At 46.9% G+C, this 20,622-nt stretch overlaps 1 protein-coding gene across 1 annotated transcript; it reads left to right on the top strand.

The window, feature by feature from the left end:
• The first annotated feature begins 12,637 nt into the window (after nt 1-12,637).
• On the top strand, nt 12,638-17,970 carry LOC119329765 (carboxyl-terminal-processing peptidase 3, chloroplastic-like). The gene is made up of 12 exons (XM_037602857.1): nt 12,638-13,022; nt 13,109-13,190; nt 13,342-13,472; nt 13,569-13,655; nt 13,738-13,816; nt 14,766-14,854; nt 15,044-15,085; nt 15,627-15,746; nt 16,086-16,172; nt 16,257-16,406; nt 17,191-17,298; nt 17,412-17,970. Exons 1-12 carry the CDS (start codon nt 12,699-12,701, stop codon nt 17,658-17,660), a joined length of 1,548 nt encoding a protein of 515 aa, XP_037458754.1. The 5' UTR covers nt 12,638-12,698; the 3' UTR covers nt 17,661-17,970.
• The last annotated feature ends 2,652 nt before the right edge of the window (nt 17,971-20,622 follow it).

Below are 20,622 nucleotides of genomic sequence, written 5' to 3'. Positions count from 1 at the left end.
TCAGCCAGAACTCCATTGGGAAGGATGTTCAAGATGCTGCGAAAATCTGTGAAGACTGGAGACGGCAAACCCTTCATGAAAATGTCAGCATACTGAGAGCTGGATGGAACGTGTAGAACACGAGCTTCACCGAGAGCCACACAGTCACGAACAAAGTGCAAGTCGATCTCAATATGATTGGTACGTTGACTGGGTTGCTGGCGAGGTAAGAAGCACTGACATTGTCACAATATACAAGGGTGGCACGATTCGGAGGGAGCTTGAGCTCATGGAGAAGTTGACGTAACCAGCATGACTCAGCCACACAGTTTGTGATGCCCCTGTACTCAGCTTCAGCACTTGAATGCGAGATGGTAGGTTGCCTCTTCAAAGACCAGGAAATAAGGTTGTCACCAAGAAACACACAAAACCCTGAAGTGGACTTGCGGGTGTCCGGGCAACCTGCCCAATCGGCGTCGGTGTAAGTAAGAAGATCCATGGAGGGGGATTTGTACAGCTGTAGGCTGTAATGAGACGTGCCTTTGAGGTAGCACAAAAGCTGTTTGACAAGTGGCATGTGTGTATCCAAAGGGGCATGCATGAATAGGCACACTTGTTGAACGACATAGGCTATGCCGGGGCGTGTAAGAGTGAGATATTGGAGTGCACCGGCAAGGCTACGGTAATGCGTATGGTTGGATAGAAGGGCGCCGGTGTGAGAGGACATCTTGGAGCTCGTGTCGATGGGTGTGGAAACCGGCTTGCAATTGAGCATCTTGGCGCGCTCTAGAATCTCTAGGGTGTACTGTTGTTGGCACAAGAAGAGGCCGGACGAGTTGGTCGCGACATTAATGCCCAAAAAGTGATGGAGTGCACCCAAGTCAGTCATGGAGAACTCGGACTTGAGAGAGTTGATGATATATGTGAGAGTGGAAGAAGAGCTAGCCGTAAGTATGATATCATCAACGTAAACGAGCAAGTATGCAATGGAGTTACCATGGTGCATGATGAAAAGAGAGGAGTCACTCTTTGATGCCCGAAATCCCAAGTGAAGAAGAAATTCCTAAAACCGGAGAAACCAAGTCCTGGGGGCTTGCTTAAGGCCGTAGAGAGACTTGCGAAGAAGGCAAACATGATCCGGTTTGGAGTTGTCCACGAACCCCGAAAGTTGACTGTAGTACACTGTCTCGTTGAGATCCCCATGAAGAAATGCATTTTTGACATCGAGCTGGTGAATAGGCCATGAGTGAGAAGTAGCAATGCTGAGTACCACACGGATAGTTGCTGGTTTGACCACGGGGCTGAAAGTTTCACCATAATCCACACCCTCTTGTTGAGTAAAGCCACGCACGACCCACCGACCCTTGTAGCGAGCAAGAGGACCATCCGGGTTGAATTTGTGACGAAAAATCCACTTGTCCGTGACAATATTGACACCTGCAGGTTTAGGCACCAACGACCAAGTAAAGTTGTTCATTAAAGCATTGTATTCATCGAGCATTGCCTGGTGCCAATGGGGGTCTTTGAGAGCGGATTTGTAGGTGGGTGGGATGGGAGAAATCGTGTCGGAAGTAGCATCAGCAAGAAAGAGTCGCTTGGGCATGAGATAACCGGTTTTAGCGCATGTGGACATTCTATGCGCATTGTTGGGTGGCTGAACCGAAATAGCATGGCGAGGAAGGCATGGCGCAGGCGGAGTGGATGGTGCGAAAAGCGAGGTAGATTCGGTGGGGACAGGGGCAGGCGACGCAGCTGCAGAGGGCGTGGGATCCGAGGCAGATGCGGTGGCAGGCGGGCTGGTGGGAACAGATCGCGAGGGAGATCAAGGGGTGGTTGGGGAGACAGGCACGCTGGACGAGGAGGACCAGCAACGAGTGGGGGCGAGCCAGGGGTGGGCGAGCACATGGCGGGGTGGGTGGGGGAGGACGTTGCGGGATTGGGCGGCCAAGTCGCAGGTGGTGGTGGCAGGGCCCCGTCCGAAGTAGGTGGAGGTAGGTGCGGGCGATCCAAGAGATTCGGTGGGGGCTGGTTTGCATGGGGATTTTCTGTGGTCGTGGATGTGTTGTGCCATGGCAGTGTGGGTGTGTATGGGAACACGTTTTCATCAAACGTGACATGGCGGGACACGACGACGTGGCGAGTAGTGAGGTCGTAGCACCAGTAGCCTTTGTGCTCGAGGGGGTATCCGAGGAAGATGCGGCGGGAGGAGCGGGGAGCAAGTTTGTGGTCGGTGGTGGCATATAAATTTGAGAAACATAAACACCCAAAAACCCGTAAGTGTGAATAGTCGGAGTGTGCACCATGGAGAAGGTAGTATTGTTGGGGAACGTAGTAATTTCAAAAAAATTCCTACGCACACGCAAGATCATGGTGATGCATAGCAACGAGAGGGGAGAGTGTTGTCTATGTACCCTCGTAGACCAGCAACGGAAGCGTTGACACAATGTAGAGAAAGTAGTCGTACGTCTTCCTGATCCGACCGATCCAAGTACCGAACGTACGGCACCTCCGAGTTCTGCACACGTTCAACTTGGTGACATCCCTCGAGCTCCGATCCAGCCGAGTGTTGAGGGAGAGTTTCCTCAGCACGACGGCGTGATGATGGTGATGATGTTCTACCAACGCAGGGCTTCGCCTAACCACCGCTATGATATGACCGAGGTGGAATATGGTGGAAGGGGGCACCGCACACGGCTAAGGAATGATCACGAAGATCAACTTGTGTGTCATGGGGTGCTCCCCTGCCCCCGTATATAAAGGAGGGAGGGGGAAGGTGCGGCCGGCCCCTAGGGGTGCGCCTGGAGGAGTCCTACTCCCACCGGGAGTAGGACTCCTCCCTCTTGCCTTGTTGGAGAAGGAAAGGGGAAGGGGGAAAGAGGAAAGGGGGTGCCCCCCCTTCCTTGTCCTATTCAGACTAGAGGGAGGGGGCGCGCGGCCTGCCCTAGCCGGCCCTCCTCTTCTCCCTTAGGGCCCATGTAGGCCCATTAACCCCCGGGCGGGTTCCGGTAACATCCCGGTACTCCGGTAAAATCCCGATTTCACCTGGAACGATTCCGATATCCAAATATAGGCTTCCAATATATCAATCTTTATGTCTCGGCCATTTCGAGACTCCTCGTCATGTCCATGATCACATCCGGGAATCCAAACAACCTTCGGTACATCAAAACACAAAAACCCTAATTACGATCATCACCGAACTTTAAGCGTGCGGACCCTATGGGTTCGAGAACTATGCAGACATGACCGAGACACGTCTCCGGTTAATAACCAATAGCGGAACCTGTATGCTCATATTGGTTCCTACACATTCTACGAAGATCTTTATCGGTCAAACCGCATAGCAACATACGTTTGTTCCCTTTGTCATCGATATGTTACTTGCCCGAGATTCGATCGTCGGTATTCCAATACCTAGTTCAATCTCGTTACCGGCAAGTCTCTTTACTCGTTCCGTAATACATCATTCTGCAACTAACTCATTAGTTGCAAGGCTTGCAAGGCTTAAGTGATGTGCATTACCGAGAGGGCCCAGAGATACCTCTCTGACAATCGGAGTGACAAATCCTAATCTTGAAATATGCCAACCCAACAAGTACCTTCGGAGACACCTATAGAGCACCTTTATAATCACCCAGTTATGTTGTGACGTTTGGTAGCACACAAAGTGTTCCTCCGGTAAACGGGAGTTGCATAATCTCATAGTCATAGGAACATGTATAAGTTATGAAGAAAGCAATAGCAACAAACTAAACGATCAAGTGCTAAGCTAATGGAATGGGTCAAGTCAATCACATCATTCTCCTAATGATGTGATCCCGTTAATCAAATGACAACTCATGTCTATGGCTAGGAAACATAACCATCTTTGATCAACGAGCTAGTCAAGTAGAGGCATACTAGTGACACTCTGTTTGTCTATGTATTCACACATGTATTATGTTTCCGGTTAATACAATTCTAGCATGAATAATAAACATTTATCATGATATAAGGAAATAAATAATAACTTTATTATTGCCTCTAGGGCATATTTCCTCCAGTCTCCCACTTGCACTAGAGTCAATAATCTAGATTACACAGTAATGATTCTAACACCCATGGAGCCTTGGTGCTGATCATGTTTTGCTCGTGGAAGAGGCTTAGTCAGCGGGTCTGCAACATTCAGATCCGTATGTATCTTGAAAATTTCTATGTCTCCCACTTGGACTAAATTCCGAATGGAATTGAAGCGCCTCTTGATGTGCTTGGTTCTCTTGTGAAATCTGGATTCCTTCGCCAAGGCAATTGCACCAGTATTGTCACAAAAGATTTTCATTGGACCCGATGCATTAGGTATGACACCTAGATCGGATATGAACTCCTTCATCCAGACTCCTTCATTTGCTGCTTCTGAAGCAGCTATGTACCCCGCTTCACATGTAGATCCCGCCACGACGCTTTGTTTAGAACTGCACTAACTGACAGCTCCACCGTTTAATATAAACACGTATCCGGTTTGCGATTTAGAATCGTCCGGATCAGTGTCAAAGCTTGCATCTATGTAACCATTTACGATGAGCTCTTTGTCACCTCCATATACGAGAAACATATCCTTAGTCCTTTTCAGGTACTTCCGGATGTTCTTGACCCTTGTCCAGTGATCCACTCCTGGATTACTTTGGTACCTCCCTGCTAGACTTATAGCAAGGCACACATCAGGTCTGATACACAGCATTGCATACATGATAGAGCCTATGGCTGAAGCATAGGGAACATCTTTCATTTTCTCTCTATCTTCTACGGTGGTCGGACATTGAGTCTTACTCAACTTCACACCTTGTAACACAGGCAAGAACCCTTTCTTTGCTTGATCCATTTTGAACTTCTTCAAAACTTTGTCAAGGTATGTGCTTTGTGAAAGTCCAATTAAGCGTCTTGATATATCTCTATGGATCTTAATGCCCAATATGTAAGTAGCTTCACCGAGGTCTTTCACTGAAAAACTCTTATTCAAGTATCCCTTTATGCTATCCAGAAATTCTATATCATTTCCAATCAGTAATATGTCATCCACATATAATATCAGAAATGCTACAGAGCTCCCAGTCACTTTCTTGTAAATACAGGCTTCTCCAAAAGTTTGTACAAAACCAAATGCTTTGATCACACTATCGAAGCATTTATTCCAACTCCGAGAGGCTTGCACCACTCCATAAATGGATCGCTGGAGCTTGCACACTTCGTTAGCTCCCTTTGGATCGACAAAACCTTCTGGTTGCATCATATACAACTCTTCTTCCAGAAATCCATTCGGGAATGCAGTTTTGACATCCATCTGCCAAATTTCATAATCATAAAATGCGGCAATAGCTAACATGATTCGGACAGACTTAAGCATCGCTACGGGTGAGAAGGTCTCATCGTAGTCAATCCCTGGAACTTGTCGAAAACCTTTCGCAACAAGTCGAGCTTTGTAGATAGTAACATTACCGTCAACGTCAGTCTTCTTCTTGAAGATCCATTTATTCTCAATTGCTTGTCGATCAACGGGCAAGTCAACCAAAGTCCACACTTTGTTCTCATACATGGATCCCATATCATATTTCATGGCTTCTAGCCATTTTGCGGAATCTAGGCTCACCATCGCTTCTTCATAGTTCGTAAGTTCATCATGATCTAGTAGCATGACTTCCAGAACAGGATTACCGTACCACTCTGGTGCGGATCTTACTCTGGTTGATCTACGAGGTTCGGTAGTAACTTGATCTGAAGTTTCATGATCATTATCATTAGCTTCCTCACTAATTGGTATAGGTGTCACAGAAACCGGTTTCTGTGATGTACTACTTTCCAATAAGGGAGCAGGTACAGTTATCTCATCAATTTCTACTTTCCTCACACTCACTTCTTTCGAGAGAAACTCCTTCTCTAGAAAGGATACATTCTTAGCAATGAATGTCTTGCCTTCGGATCTGTGATAGAAGGTGTTTCCAACAGTCTCCTTTGGGTATCCTATGAAGACACATTTCTCCGATTTGGGTTCGAGCTTATCAGGTTGAAGCTTTTTCACCTAAGCATCGCAGCCCCAAACTTTCAGAAACAACAACTTTGGTTTCTTGCCAAACCACAGTTCATAAGGCGTCATCTCAACGGATTTCGATGGTGCCCTATTTAACGTGAATGCAGCCGTCTCTAAAGCATAACCCCAAAACAATAGTGGTAAATCAGTAAGAGACATCATAGATTGCACCATATCTAGTAAAGTACGATTACGACGTTCGGACACACCATTACACTGTGGTGTTTCCGGGTGGCGTGAGTTGCGAAACTATTCAGTATTTTTTTCAAATGTAGACCAAACTCGTAACTCAAATATTCTCCTCCACGATCAGATCGTAGAAACTTTATTTTCTTGTTACGATGATTTTCAACTTCACTCTGAAATTCTTTGAACTTTTCAAATGTTTCAGACTTATGCTTCATTAAGTAGATATACCCATATCTGCTTAAATCATCTGTGAATGTGAGAAAATAACAATATCCGCCACGAGCCTCAACATTCATCGGACCACATACATCTGTATGTATGATTTCCAACAAATCTGTTGCTCTCTCCATAGTACCGGAGAACGGTGTTTTAGTCATCTTGCCCATGAGGCACGGTTCGCAAGTACCAAGTGATTCATAATCAAGTGATTCCAAAAGTCCATCAGTATGGAGTTTCTTCATGCGCTTTATACCGATATGACCTAAACGGCAGTGCCACAAATAAGTTGCACTATCATTATCAACTCTCTATCTTTTGGCTTCAACATTATGAATATTTGTATCACTACTATCGAGATTCATCAAAAATAGACCACTCTTCAGGGGTGCATGACCATAAAAGATATTACTCATATAAATAGAACAACCATTATTCTCTGATTTAAATGAATAACCGTCTCACATCAAACAAGATCCATATATAATGTTCATGCTCAACGCTGGTACCAAATAACAATTATTTAGGTCTAATACTAATCCCAAAGGTAGATGTAGAGGTAGCGTGCCGACTGCGATCACATCAACTTTGGAACCATTTCCCACGCGCATCGTCACCTTGTCCTTCACCAGTGTTTGCTTAATCCATAGTCCCTGTTTCGAGTTGCAAATATCAGCAACAGAACCAGTATCAAATACCCAGGTGCTACTGTGAGCTCTAGTAAGGTACACATCAATAACATGTATATCACATATACCTTTGTTCACCTTGCCATCCTTCTTATCTGCCAAATACTTGGGGCAGTTCCGCTTCCAGTGTCCAGTCTGCTTGTAGTAGAAGCACTCAGTTTCAGGCTTAGGTCCAGATTTGGGTTTCTTCTCCTGAGCAGCAACTTGCTTGTTGTTCTTCTTGAAGTTCCCCTTCTTCTTCCCTTTACCCTTTTTCTTGAAACTGGCGGTCTTGTTGACCATCAACACTTGATGCTCCTTCTTGATTTCTACCTCCGCAGCCTTTAGCGTTGCGAAGAGCTCGGGAATCGTCTTATCCATCCCTTGCATGTTATAGTTCATCAAGAAGCTCTTGTAGCTTGGTGGCAGTGATTGAAGAACTCTGTCAATGACACTATCAACAGGAAGATTAACTCCCAGTTGAGTCAAGTGATTATGATACCCAGACATTTTGAGTATATGTTCACTGACAGAACTACTCTCCTCCATCTTGCAGCTATAGAACTTATTGGAGACTTCATATCTCTCAATCCGGGCATTTGCTTGAAATATTAACTTCAACTCCTGTAACATCTCATATGCTCCATGACGTTCAAAACGTCGTTGAAGTCCTGATTCTAAGCCGTAAAGCATGGCACACTGAACTATCGAGTAGCATCACCTTTGCTCTGCCAGACGTTCATAACATCTGGTGTTGCTCCAGCAGCAGGCCTGGCACCCAGCGGTACTTCCAGGACGTAATTCTTCTATGCAGCAATGAGGATAATCCTCAAGTTACGGACCCAGTCCATGTAATTGCTATCATCATCTTTCAACTTTGCTTTCTCAAGAAACGCATTAAAATTCAACGGCACAACAGCACGGGCCATCTATCTACAATCAAACATAGACAAGCAAGATACTATCAGGTACTAAGTTCATGATAAATTTAAGTTCAATTAATCATATTACTTAAGAACTCCCACTTAGAAAGACATACCTCTAATCCTTTAAGTGATCACGTGATCCAAATCAACTAAACCATAACCGATCATCACGTGAAATGGAGTAGCTTTCAATGGTGAACATCAATATGTTGATCATATCTACTATAAGATTCACGCTCGACCTTTCGGTCTCAGTGTTCCGAGGCCATATCTGCATATGCTAGGCTTGTCAAGTTTAACCTGAGTATTCTGCGTGTGCAAAACTGGCTTGCACCTGTTGTAGATGGACGTAGAGCTTATCACACCCGATCATCACGTGGTGTCTGGGCACGACGAACTTTGGCAACGGTGCATACTCAGGGAGAACACTTTTATCTTGAAATTTAGTAAGAGATCATCTTATAATGCTACCATCAATCAAAGCAAGATAAGATGCATAAAAGATAAACATCACATGCAATCAATATAAGTGATATGATACGGCCATCATCATCTTGTACTTGTGATCTCCATCTCCGAAGTACCGTCATGATCACCATCGTCACCGGCGCGACACCTTGATCTCCATCGTAGCATCGTTGTCGTCTCGCCAATCTTATGCTTCCGATATCCAAATATAGGCTTCCAATATATCAATATTTATGTCTCGACCATTTCGAGACTCCTCGTCATGTCCGTGATCACATCCGAGACTCCTAACAACCTTCGGTACATCAAAACACAAAAATCCTAATTACGATCATCACCGAACTTTAAGCGTGCGGACCCTACAGGTTCGAGAACTATGTAGACATGACCGAGACACATCTCTGGTTAATAACCAATAGCGGAACCTGGATGCTCATATTGGTTCCTACATATTCTACGAAGATCTTTATCGGTCAAACCGCATAACAACATATGTTTGTTCCCTTTGTCATCGGTATGTTACTTGCCCAAGATTCGATCATCGGTATTCGAATACCTAGTTCAATCTCGTTACTGGCAAGTCTCTTTACTCGTTCCGTAATACATCATTCCACAACTAACTCATTAGTTGCAATGCTTGCAAGGCTTAAGTGATGTGCATTACCGAGAGGGCCCAGAGATACCTCTCCGACAATCGGAGTGACAAATCATAATCTTGAAATATGCCAACCCAACAAGTACCTTTGGAGACACCTGTAGAGCACCTTTATAATCACCCAGTTACGTTGTGACGTTTGGTAGCACACAAAGTGTTCCTACGGTAAACGGGAGTTGCATAATCTCATAGTCATAGGAACATGTTTAAGTTATGAAGAAATCAATAGCAACAAACTAAACGATCAAGTGCTAAGCTAATGGAATGGGTCAAGTCAATCACATCATTCTCCTAATGATGTGATCCCGTTAATCAAATGACAACTCATGTCTATGGCTAGGAAACATAACCATCTTTGATCAACGAGCTAGTCAAGTAGAGGCATACTAGTGACACTCTGTTTGTCTATGTATTCACAAATGTATTATGTTTCCGGTTAATACAATTATAGCATGAATAATAAACATTTATCATGATATAAGGAAATAAATAATAACTTTATTATTTCCTCTAGGGCATATTTCCTTCAAGTATGGTGTGTGAGGTGCAATGGCACGAGAGGGCGGCGGTTTAGTAAGTACGTGACGGTGTGGAGGGCCCCGACCCAAAATGGGGGAGTGAGCTTGGCTTGGAGTAAAAGCATGCGGACGATGTCATTTGTTGTGCGAATGAGTCGTTCGGCTTTACCATTTTGGGGGGAGGTGTGGGGGCAAGAAAAGCGATAGACAACGCCATTGGAAGAGAAGAAGGAGCGGAGGGAAGAGTTGATAAACTCACCACCGTTGTCACATTGCATGCTTTGGATTATGACATGAAATTGAGTGTGGACATATGTGAAGAAGCGTTGGAGAAGGCTGGAGTTGTCGGACTTGTGGCGCTTAGGAAAAGACCACGAATAATGCGTGTAATCATCCAACACAATGAGGTAGTATTGATATCCAGAGAAGCTTACAACCGGAGAAGTCCACAAATCACAATGAATTAACTGAAAAGGAGCACATGTTTTGCTAGTAGAGGAAGGAAAAGGGAGACGTGGTTGGCGCCCTAGTTGGCATGCACTACATAGAGAGTGCGGTTCCTTATTACAAATACTAAGAAAGTCATGAGACAATGTGGAGGGAGTGTGAGCGCTTGGATGTCCAAGTCTTCGGTGCCACAATGCCGAGGAAGTGGTGAAGAAAGCGGCCGCCCGTGACGATTTATTGCCAATGAAGGGGTAGAGGTCGCCGGTGCTAGCGAAGATCATGAGAACTTTCCGAGTGCGTAGATCCTTCACAAGAAAACCACACGGATAAAATTCAATGGAGTAAGAATTGTCCTTAGTAAACTTGCGGACAGAAATAAGACTAGTGACGACATTGGGGGAGACAAGAATATCTGTAAGCTTAAAATCATGAGGGGGGAGGGTGGTGGAGCCGGTGGGAGTGACGGGAAGCGAGTGACCATTGCCAACAAGAATGCTACGAGGAACATGCTTTAAAGAAGAACTAGACATGGCGAGGTTACCTTGAGTGCTTGTCACATGGGAAGATGCGCCGCTGTCGAGGTACCACTCGGCGTCGGGATTGGTGGGGAAGCCGGAGTTGCTGTAGGCGGCATTGAGCATGGCAAGGTGCTCCCATGACGGTGGTTGGGGTGGGTAGGACGGAGGAGGCGGTGAAGGCTGGTACACCGGGTAGGCGTGTGCATGGGAGCCGGGGCGCGGGCCAAGCACACCGGCGGCATTGGGCGGCACCCAACCAGAGCATGGCGAGGGGAGCGCCATGCCGTAGGGCGCAAAGTAACTGGTGAACGGCGAGAACTGGAGCTGGGGTCTAGAGCCGTGACCCGATTGGTCGCCTCGGCCACGCCCACGGCCACGGCCGCGTCCGTGGCCACGGTCACCGCCATCGGCCGAGCGATCTCCGCGTCCACGACCAGGGCCGGACTGCTGTTGGGGAAGATGGCCCTGGCAGTCGTTGGCGCAGTCATCGCCGGAGCCACGAGCACAACCACCAGAGCCACTGCTCTGGCCGCGGTCACCGCCGGGGAGCGCAAACGTCGAGGCGCTCTCCTCAGCGGCGTGCTGCGCCTGGGATTCCTCGGCCAGGATGACACGAGAGAGGACGGTGTCGAAGGGCAGCTCCTGGTCGCCGAGAACGACCCTGATGGTGTTGAGGCTCTTGTCGAGGCCGTGAAGGAACTGAGTGCGAAGATCCACCTCGGTGACGGCGTGCTCGATGTCGGCGAGGCCTTCGGTGAGGAGTTTCATGCGCCGCGCGTACTCGGCCACGGAAAGATCACTCTGCTTGAGGTTGCGATACTGCCGGTTGAGGACCATGAACCGGGCAGCACGGTTGGCGAGGAAGAAATCCTTGATCTTGTGCCAAAGGGCGAATGTGTTGGTGGCGCCGACGACGTGATCCACCATAGAGTCGGCGAGCGTGGCGGAGATCCAGAGAACGACATGGGCATCGAGCTCAAGGTAGGCGACATCAGCGTTGGGAGGAGGAGGATGCTCGATGAGGAACTTGACGCCGTGGCGAATGAGAACCATGAGGAAGAAGGATTTCCATTTTTGTGGTAGTTGTGATCCGCAGGGTTGAGAAGAAACTTGATGTGGTTGGAGATGTGGTGTTGTAGATGGAGAGGCGGGGAGCAGAGGGCGGCGGTGCCGTAGGGGCAAAGGAGAAGAGAGGCGCAAACTGCGATCCGGCAGAGGCGAAGCCGCTGCTGAAGAGAGAGGGTGTTGTATCGAAGACGAACGGCGGAGAGGAAGTAGAGGAGGAGGCCGAGGCGGTGGCGGCGGCGGGCACCGTGGAGAAAAGAGAGCCCGGCGAGGTGACGGAGTCCATGGCGGCGGCGGACGGGGAGGAGTTTGTGCCGGCCATGGAGAAAACCTGGAAGCAGCTGATAACAAGTTGAAAACAATATTTCCTTGATTGATGATTACAGTTACAGAATACAGAGGTTAAGTAGGAAGAGTGAAGCACCAGTCGCCCTACAATGTAGGCACGCAGGCCATGGCGAGACGTGATCCTACAGACCCGAAATATACAACAAAGTATACGCTATAATGTACAGCTGAATATACACAGATTCTAACTACACGTCAGTTGCAAAAACTAGTAGTGATGGCCATGGCGCATGGGACACGCGGCTTGCAGAGAAAGCGGCAGACGCGTGGCTGCGATCCCCGCGTGATTTATAGGCTTTCCCATAATATTTGTGCACTTTGCGGCATTTTCCCCTGCCGGTTCTGCACATCACAAATTCCCAGGGCGCGGCTGCATATTCCTCTGCATATTTGGTGCGCCCACCACCACCCAAATGCTGGACTGGGAGACGTGTCCCGGCCTGAATAGGCCACGCAGAGATCCCCGGCACGGATCTCCTCCTGTCCACCAAAACCCAGCGGTAACAGCCAAAAAGATTCCTCCCGCTTCCTCGCTCCTCTCTCTCGCGGACTCCGGCGGGTTTATATCTCGCGCGCTCGCAGGCACCCCGAGCCCACCCGCGCCCGTCCCCGTTGACACATTGCGTGATTGCTCGCGTCCATGGAAATGGTAGAGTGCTCCCTGGCCGCCTCCCGCGCCGCGAGGCCCGTGCCCGGCCGGGTCCCGAGGTCCCCGGCGCCTGTTCTTGGTGTTGGCGCCGGGAGAGCCAGGCTCCGGGTGCGGTCCGAGAGGCGGGAGCAGCCTCCGCCGGTCATCAGGGCTTCCGCGCCGCCGGAGCACGACGGAGGGGCGCTGGCGAAGGCGGCCGCGGGGCTCGCCGCCGCTGCCGTGGTGTCGCTGACCGGGTTCGCCGGGGACTTGGCCCCGCCGCCGGCGCTGGCCGAGTCGCTCACGGTCGCCTTCCCCGTCTCCAAGGCCCGAGAGGTGGGTGTCGGTGGTCCTACGCAGACACCACCTTCCAAGAAAGGGGAACTTTGGGCTGAATTTCTCGTTTGGGTTCTTCTTGGCAGGTGAACCGGGTGCAGAGGACGCTGGTGGAGGCATGGGGTTTGATCCGTGAGACCTTCGTCGATCCCACCTTCAACCACCAAGGTATACCGGGTTGCATACACTTGTTCCTGGTGCCGTTTTGAATTAATAACTTAGAAAGGTCGTCGAAGTTTGGTGGTGTGTTTGATTCTGCTTATAGAGTTAAAGTGAACTACTAGTGTTACCAGTGTCTGTGGTTCTGCTCGGTGTGCAGACTGGGACCAGAAACTTCAGCAGACGATGGTGGAGATGTTCCCGCTGAAATCGGCAGACGCCGCCTACGGCAAGATCAGCGGGATGGTGTCCACGCTAGGCGACCCCTTCACAAGGATCATCACCCCCAAGGTATGTATGGACAAAGATCATGCCCTCTCTGTCTGGCTTCAGGTTTGTTCTCACACATGGTGAATTGTCACATAATGTTTGTTTGGTGAGATGCAGGAATATCAGAGTTTCAGGATCGGAAGTGATGGGAATTTGCAAGGGGTTGGCATATTCATAAACAGGGACCCTGCCTCAGGACGCTTGGTAAGTTTCACTTCTCCTTTTTCTTTTCTGCAAGAGGACATCATAAGAGTGTTGCAATTTATACCTCCAAACCTTCTTGCAGCTTGTTATGAACTGCATTGAGGGAGGCCCAGCGGACCGAGCAGGCATACGTGAAGGCGATGAGCTAGTTGAGATCAACGGTATTTTACTCTCTGTACTAAAACTTCATTTTAGTAAAAGGAGATGCTTATGTACTTTTGAAAAGCCTTCCCTGTAAATTCATATCAATCTGAGTCACACATCGATGACCTATGTGGCTAAATAACATACTGAAATATTCGGCTGATATTGACCGTTGAGAAGGCTATAAAAACAACAATGTTCATTGGTCACAACTGATAATATTTAAAGATGACAGAGGCTAGTCGATTATCCCTACTAATAGATTTTTTTATTGCCCTTTCTATCTATTAACAATAAAAAGGCAACCTGGTGCATGTAGCTCCCGCTTGCGCAGGGTCCAGGGAAGGGTCCGACCACTTTGGGTCTATAGTACGCAGCCTTTCCCTACATTTCTGTAAGAGGCTGTTTCCAGGACTTGAACCCATGACCTCATGGTCACAAGGCAGCAGCTTTACCACTGCGCCAAGGCTCCCCTTCCCTTTCTATCTATTAACAATGACCGAAACTAAAGAAAATTTGCCAAAAGTATGAACTATATGGTGTCGATAAATAATATGATCCACACGTGTCTCTGAACAATTAAGGCATAATGGTGTCTTTGCAAAAAAATGTATCTTGTGCAATTTAACCTTTGCAAAACAACTTAGTTAATCTAATCTTCTCGAGTTCCTTTTCCATCATTGGAAAACCAAGTTGTTCTAGATTCAAGAACTAGTTTTTTCTCTCCCGCGGAAGTGGCATAGCAATGCAGAGATTAATAGCACATTTTCACATACTACGCTTATCTGCTGATGTCACAGATGAGCGGTACATCCTGATTGATTGTGGTTTTCTAACTAAAAGGGTGGAACTTCTATTTTTAACTAGTCTTAAGATGGATGGTGCAGTCTTGTTGTTATTATTGAGTTCATGAGCTCTCCTTCTTTTCATAATACGATATGCCCTTAATCTCGACTGGTTTTGTAGGGAATAGTGTTTTGGGGTTGGACGTGGAAGCTGTGGCTCAGAGACTTAGAGGTCGTGCTGGAACGACTGTGGAAGTAAAACTATTGGATGTATGCCCTTATCCTTAGCCTCAACTTGAGAGTACTTGTTAGTATTTTTCTATCTGTATTTCAAAAGCAACATTTCTCAATCCTAACTCTTTGTTACGTAATGATCACATCCAGATTCTCAGTTACACACTCTTGTCATCTTCTATCCTAACTTTCTCCATCTTCCTGTATTTTCTAACTGATACCCAGGGTACTGGAAATGAAAGGAGTGGTAGGATAAAGGCAAAAGAGGTATATGCTTAACTTCTTTTCATTACGTAATAAAAACTTTCCTGAAGACGAATGCAGTAAATAAAACATGATAACATCAACACTGTATTTAGATTCTCTTATCCTCCTTGAAGGAAAAAATATTTCTGGACTTCCTCTTCGAACATTCATGGCTAAAATTTTCCATTTGTGTGATTTGAAAAGTGTTTTTTTAAGAAAAGGAGGATCACCCCCGGCCTCTGCATCATTACGATGCACACAGCCATATTTTATTAAAATTTAAGAGTCTCGGTTTCCAACATCAAGTAGTACCAAAAATTATTACAAGCCACAACCGGCAAAAATAGGAAAATATGCCTACACATAGCCTATTATTGGACCGCCATCCAAACTGGTTGTATTTATCCTGTGCTACCATCTCCCATTGGTTGCACCCATAGCCTATTACTGGAAATGAAAAGTGTTGCATTGTTCAATTTAATCCAAGATGTGTTCAGTATCCCTCATTAAGCATATGATATTGTACTTTCCTAATTACAAGTGCACATTTTATTTCCAAAAGGTCCAGCTATCTCGTGAGGTTATCAATCTTTCACCTCTATCAACGGCAATTATCTCCCATAGATCGGGTGATGGGCATGAGGGCAAGACTGGGTATGTTAGGTTAGCTGCATTTTCTCAGGTAAGTACCAATCTTTGTTATATTTTTGCACTTGCAGTTTTTTATAGATAATCAAAGTTGTAATTTTGTACTTCTTCTTAGTACAAAACTATATAGCTCTTTCATTGCTTTCTACGCGACATTATCATACCAAAGACATTTCTGCTGTTTTGAGTATTCCAGCTTCCAGTCATACTGAAAAATAGATCCAAGCGATAGGTTGTTCCATGCAAATGTGCATGCACATGTTATGTTTTAATGTTTTATTCTTTTGTCATCTATACACACCGAAACTCACTAAACTAATCATTATTGATATTTGAGATCCTTCACTCATGTTTTATTTATTTTTCAACCCAGACTGCTGCTGCTGAAATGGAAAGGGCCATTAAAAAGATGGAAGATCAAGGTGTCCAGTCATATATTTTAGATCTGCGGAATAATCCAGTCAGTCTGTTCTCATCACAGTCTGTCTTTATAAATCATAATTTCGATGCAAAAATCATGTATTAATGTTACTTCCTATAACAGGGTGGTTTAGTAACAGCTGGTCTTGATGTGGCTCAAATTTGGTTAGATGGAGATGAAACTCTAGTGAACACCGTTGACCGTGAGGGCAATGTGCAAGCAATAAATATGGTCCAAGGCCAATCTTTAACACATGATCCTCTTGTGGTGCTTGTGAGTACCCACTCTCTGCACATTTCTTTTCGAAAAAAAACTCTCTGCACATTTGACTATGTGGTCTTTGTTGCTTTTTTAATCCGCGTGGGTAGAAAATTCATACAATTTACTATTCATAAGATTCACATTCTTCCATCATGTTTTCCCGCTTTCATAAAGGGCAAGCAGAATAGAGGTGCTGCTTCACTGCTAGTTCAGTTTTTAATCATGATGTTTTAGTTCTCCTATAAGAAAAAAGAGCAAAACCACAAACTTATAATACCTCACAGAAGGTACTATCTCTGTCGAAATAAAGAGAGCCCCCTCAAGTTTTGAGCTAACTTCGATTTTAAATTTAACTAATAAAATATGAGTTGTATGTTATAAGACTTATACTATTGGAAACCTCTTTCGAATAAGAATCCAATAGTATACTTTTTACAGCATATAACTCATATTTTGTTAGTCAAAGTTAGGCTCAAAATTCTAGGAGGTCGTATGTATTTGGACGGTGGGGTACTTCTCACTTAGTGAGACTACTTTTGAAGCAGAAATATAGGCCTGACCATTAGGTCAAGTCAGGTAGTTAACATTGGATGAATCTCCAAAATTTATATGTTTTTTTTGGCATTTGCAAATGAGCACAGTTACATATGATTTTTGTTTTAGTACTGCAATATTTGTTTTCCTCAAATACCAGCAGCACACGAATGTTTCTTTGTTAACATTCATTTATAGAATAAGTGAAACTGTTTTTTTTATGCGAGGCCTCTCGCTTGTGTTCATGTGTGCCAATATGTAGGTCAACGAAGAAAGTGCCAGTGCAAGCGAAATTTTGGCTGGGGCATTGCATGACAATGGCCGTGCTATTCTGGTAGGCCACAAAACCTTCGGTAAAGGAAGAATACAGGCAAGGCCGATTTCTCTAGGCACTCATGTTACTGTGTAGATCTAAATGCTTGGATTTTATCATGCTTCATTCCAGAAACATGTATAACTGAACCAAACCTTACCTTCGTGCAGAGTGTGACAGAGCTGGACGATGGCTCTGCTCTATTCATCACGGTTGCAAAGTATCTCTCTCCGGCGCTGCACGAAATCGACCATGTCGGGATCCAACCCGACATACAATGCACCGCTGACGCGCTATCCTTACCGAGGGCGCCTTCGCTCACCGGGAACAACGAGGCCGCGAGTTTAGAGATGGACTCGTGCATTATGGTGGCGGAGCAAGCGCTGGAGATTCAGCAATCGAAGGGCTCCGCTTCGTAGATGGTTTCTCACTGATAGCCAGAACCGAGCCATCATATGTTGGCTACATGTACACTGTTGTATCCTGCCTTGTAGAGTATATATTCGTTAGTATAGATTGGATCACTGGATGGTGATGTAGCAATGTATAGGCTGATCCTATGTCGTTAGATTTGTAGGTGGTGGAGCATGGGTTCATGGGTCATATGACCGGATCAACGTCGTTGATTGGACAGCTGATCAGGTTTTGGGATTGTAACCTGTATTGTTGTATTACAGCACATTGGCTGCCTGGCATCATTGTCATTTATTCTGGTACGAGCTAGCGGAATGCACGAGCTGAGGTACCGCTGTAACAGACGCAAGAACAAGTGAAAGCTGAAAGTTCTAGCGGTGCGATGGTTAATTTACATGCATCTGACACTGTTTAGCGACATTAAGCAGCACCGAAATGGAAATGCGGTGAGCTACACTCGCCTAAATCAAAAACTTCTACCGCGTGCGTACGAGAACATGCTGAAGTTATAGATGGACGTGATTACAACTAGACGCACACTCACATTACATTATTACAGCATCTACAACTGGACCTCTCAAACCCGTATCATACGTCCGGGTGGGCTGCCCGGTCATTGACCAGCCATGATTTTTCAACCCAGACGGACGCCTCAAACGTCCGGGATGACTGGCACCCCTCCATATCCATCCCAAATATGGGACGGATATGAGGACGCCCGGGCACGCCCGCCACGTCGGACCCGGCCCATGCTGGCCCACTCAACCCCACTTATATCCGTCCCCATCCTCACGCCGGAGCAAACCCTAGCCACCTCACTACACTGCCCTCCGCCACTCGAGCTCACCTCCGGTGGTTTGCGGCCTTCTCCATCATGGCAGGCAGCGGATTAGACTCCGACCAGTCTTTATCTGTCGACTGGAGTGTCGTCCCGTGTGGGTTGGAGGAGGCAATGGCAGTCTGCATTGCACTCCGCCGCTCCTGGGAGAATAGCGCCCGGCCGACGGACGGATCCGTCCGCCGCGACGCCATAGCGTTGGCTCACCGGGTGCTCGGGTCCTCTAGTGTTGGATCCTCGCGGTCCCGGCTGGAACACCTCTCCTTCCCCATCACCGGCAGGGCAGACTATGAGTCCCACTGGGAACGGGCGGCCCGCCGTGGGAAGGGGAGGATAAGGGCCGCTGAGGCCCGTATCGTGACAGAAATGGCGGCGGCGCGGGGGCGACCGTGGAGGAGGAAGCCATCCGCGCCCGCATTATAAAGAAACGTGTTGGGGAACGCAGTAATTTCAAAAAAATTCCTACGCACACGCAAGATCTATCATGGTGATGCATAGCAACGAGAGGGGAAGAGTGTTGTCCACGTACCCTCATAGACCGTAAGCGGAAGCGTTATGACAACGCGGTTGATGTAGTCGAATGTCTTCACGATCCGACCGATCCTAGCACCGAAAGTACGACACCTCCACGATCTGCACACGTTTGGCTCGGTGACGTCCCACGAACTCTTGATCCAGCTGAGTGTCAAGGGAGAGCTTCGTCAGCACGACGACATGATGACGGTGATGATGAAGCTATCAGAATAGGGCTTCGCCTAAGCACTGCAACGATATGACCGAGGTGGATTATGATGGAGGGGGCACCGCACATGGCTAAGACAACTGTCAACTTGTGTGTCTATGGGGTGCCCCTCCCCCGTATATAAAGGAGTGGAGGAGGGGGAGGGCCGGCCCTCTATGGCGCGCCCTGGAGGAGTCCTACCGGGAGTAGGATTCCCCCCCCCCTACACCTTCCCTAGTTGGATTAGGAGAGGAAGGAAGGGGGGAGAGGGGGAAGGAAAGGGGGGGCCGCCCCCCCACCCAATTCGGCTTGGGATTTGGGGGTGGGGCCCTCCTAGGCTCCTTTCTCCTCTCTCCCACTATGGCCCAATAAGGCCCATATACTTCCCGGGGGGTTCCGGTAACCTCCCGGTAGTCCGATATATGCCCGAACACACCCGAAACCATTCCGATATCCAAACATAGTCATCCAATATATCGATCTTTATGTCTCGACCATGTCGAGACTCCTCATCATGTACGTGATCATATCCGGGACTCCGAACAACCTTCGGTACATCAAAACACATAAACTCATAATACCGATCGTCACCGAACGTTAAGCGTGTGGACCCTACGGGTTCGAGAACTATGTAGACATGACCGAGACTCATCTCCGGTCAATAACCAATATCGGAACCTGGATGCTCATATTGGTTCCTACATATTCTACGAAGATCTTTATCGGTCAAACCGCATAACAACATATGTTGTTCCCTTTGCCATCGGTATGTTACTTGCCCGAGATTCGATCGTCGGTATCATCATACCTAGTTCTATCTGTTATCGGCAAGTCTCTTTACTCGTGACGTAATGCTACATCCCGTAACTAACTCATTAGTTACATTGCTTGCAAGGCTTATAGTGATGTGCATTACCGAGAAGGCCTAGAGATACCTCTCTGATACACGGAGTGACAAATCCTAATCTTGATCTATGCCAACTCAATAAACACCATCGGAGGCACCTGTTGAGCATCTTTATAGTCACCCATTTTACGTTGTGACGTTTAATAGCTGCTACCTCTTGAGCACTGCGTTGGTTTTCCCTTGAAGAGGAAAGGGTGATGCAGTAAAGCAGCGTAAGTATTTCCCTCAGTTTTTGAGAACCAAGGTATCAATCCAGTAGGAGACCACGCGCGAGTCACCTCGTACCTACACAAATAAATAAGAACCTCGCAACCAACGCGATAAAGGGGTTGTCACTCCCTTCACGGCCACTTGCAAGAGTGAGATCTGATAGAGATGGTAATAATAAGATAAATATTTTTGGTATTTTTATGATATAGATTGATAGTAAAGGTTGCAAAATAAAATACATTGGAAACTTGTACGATGGAGAATAGACCCGGGGGCCATAGGTTTCACTAG

Source organism: Triticum dicoccoides, chromosome 7A (genome assembly GCF_002162155.2).
Source record: "Triticum dicoccoides isolate Atlit2015 ecotype Zavitan chromosome 7A, WEW_v2.0, whole genome shotgun sequence".
Classification (NCBI taxonomy): domain Eukaryota; kingdom Viridiplantae; phylum Streptophyta; class Magnoliopsida; order Poales; family Poaceae; genus Triticum; species Triticum dicoccoides.
The sequence above is the reverse complement of the archived record's forward strand: the minus strand, read 5'-3'. Positions and strand labels throughout refer to the sequence as shown.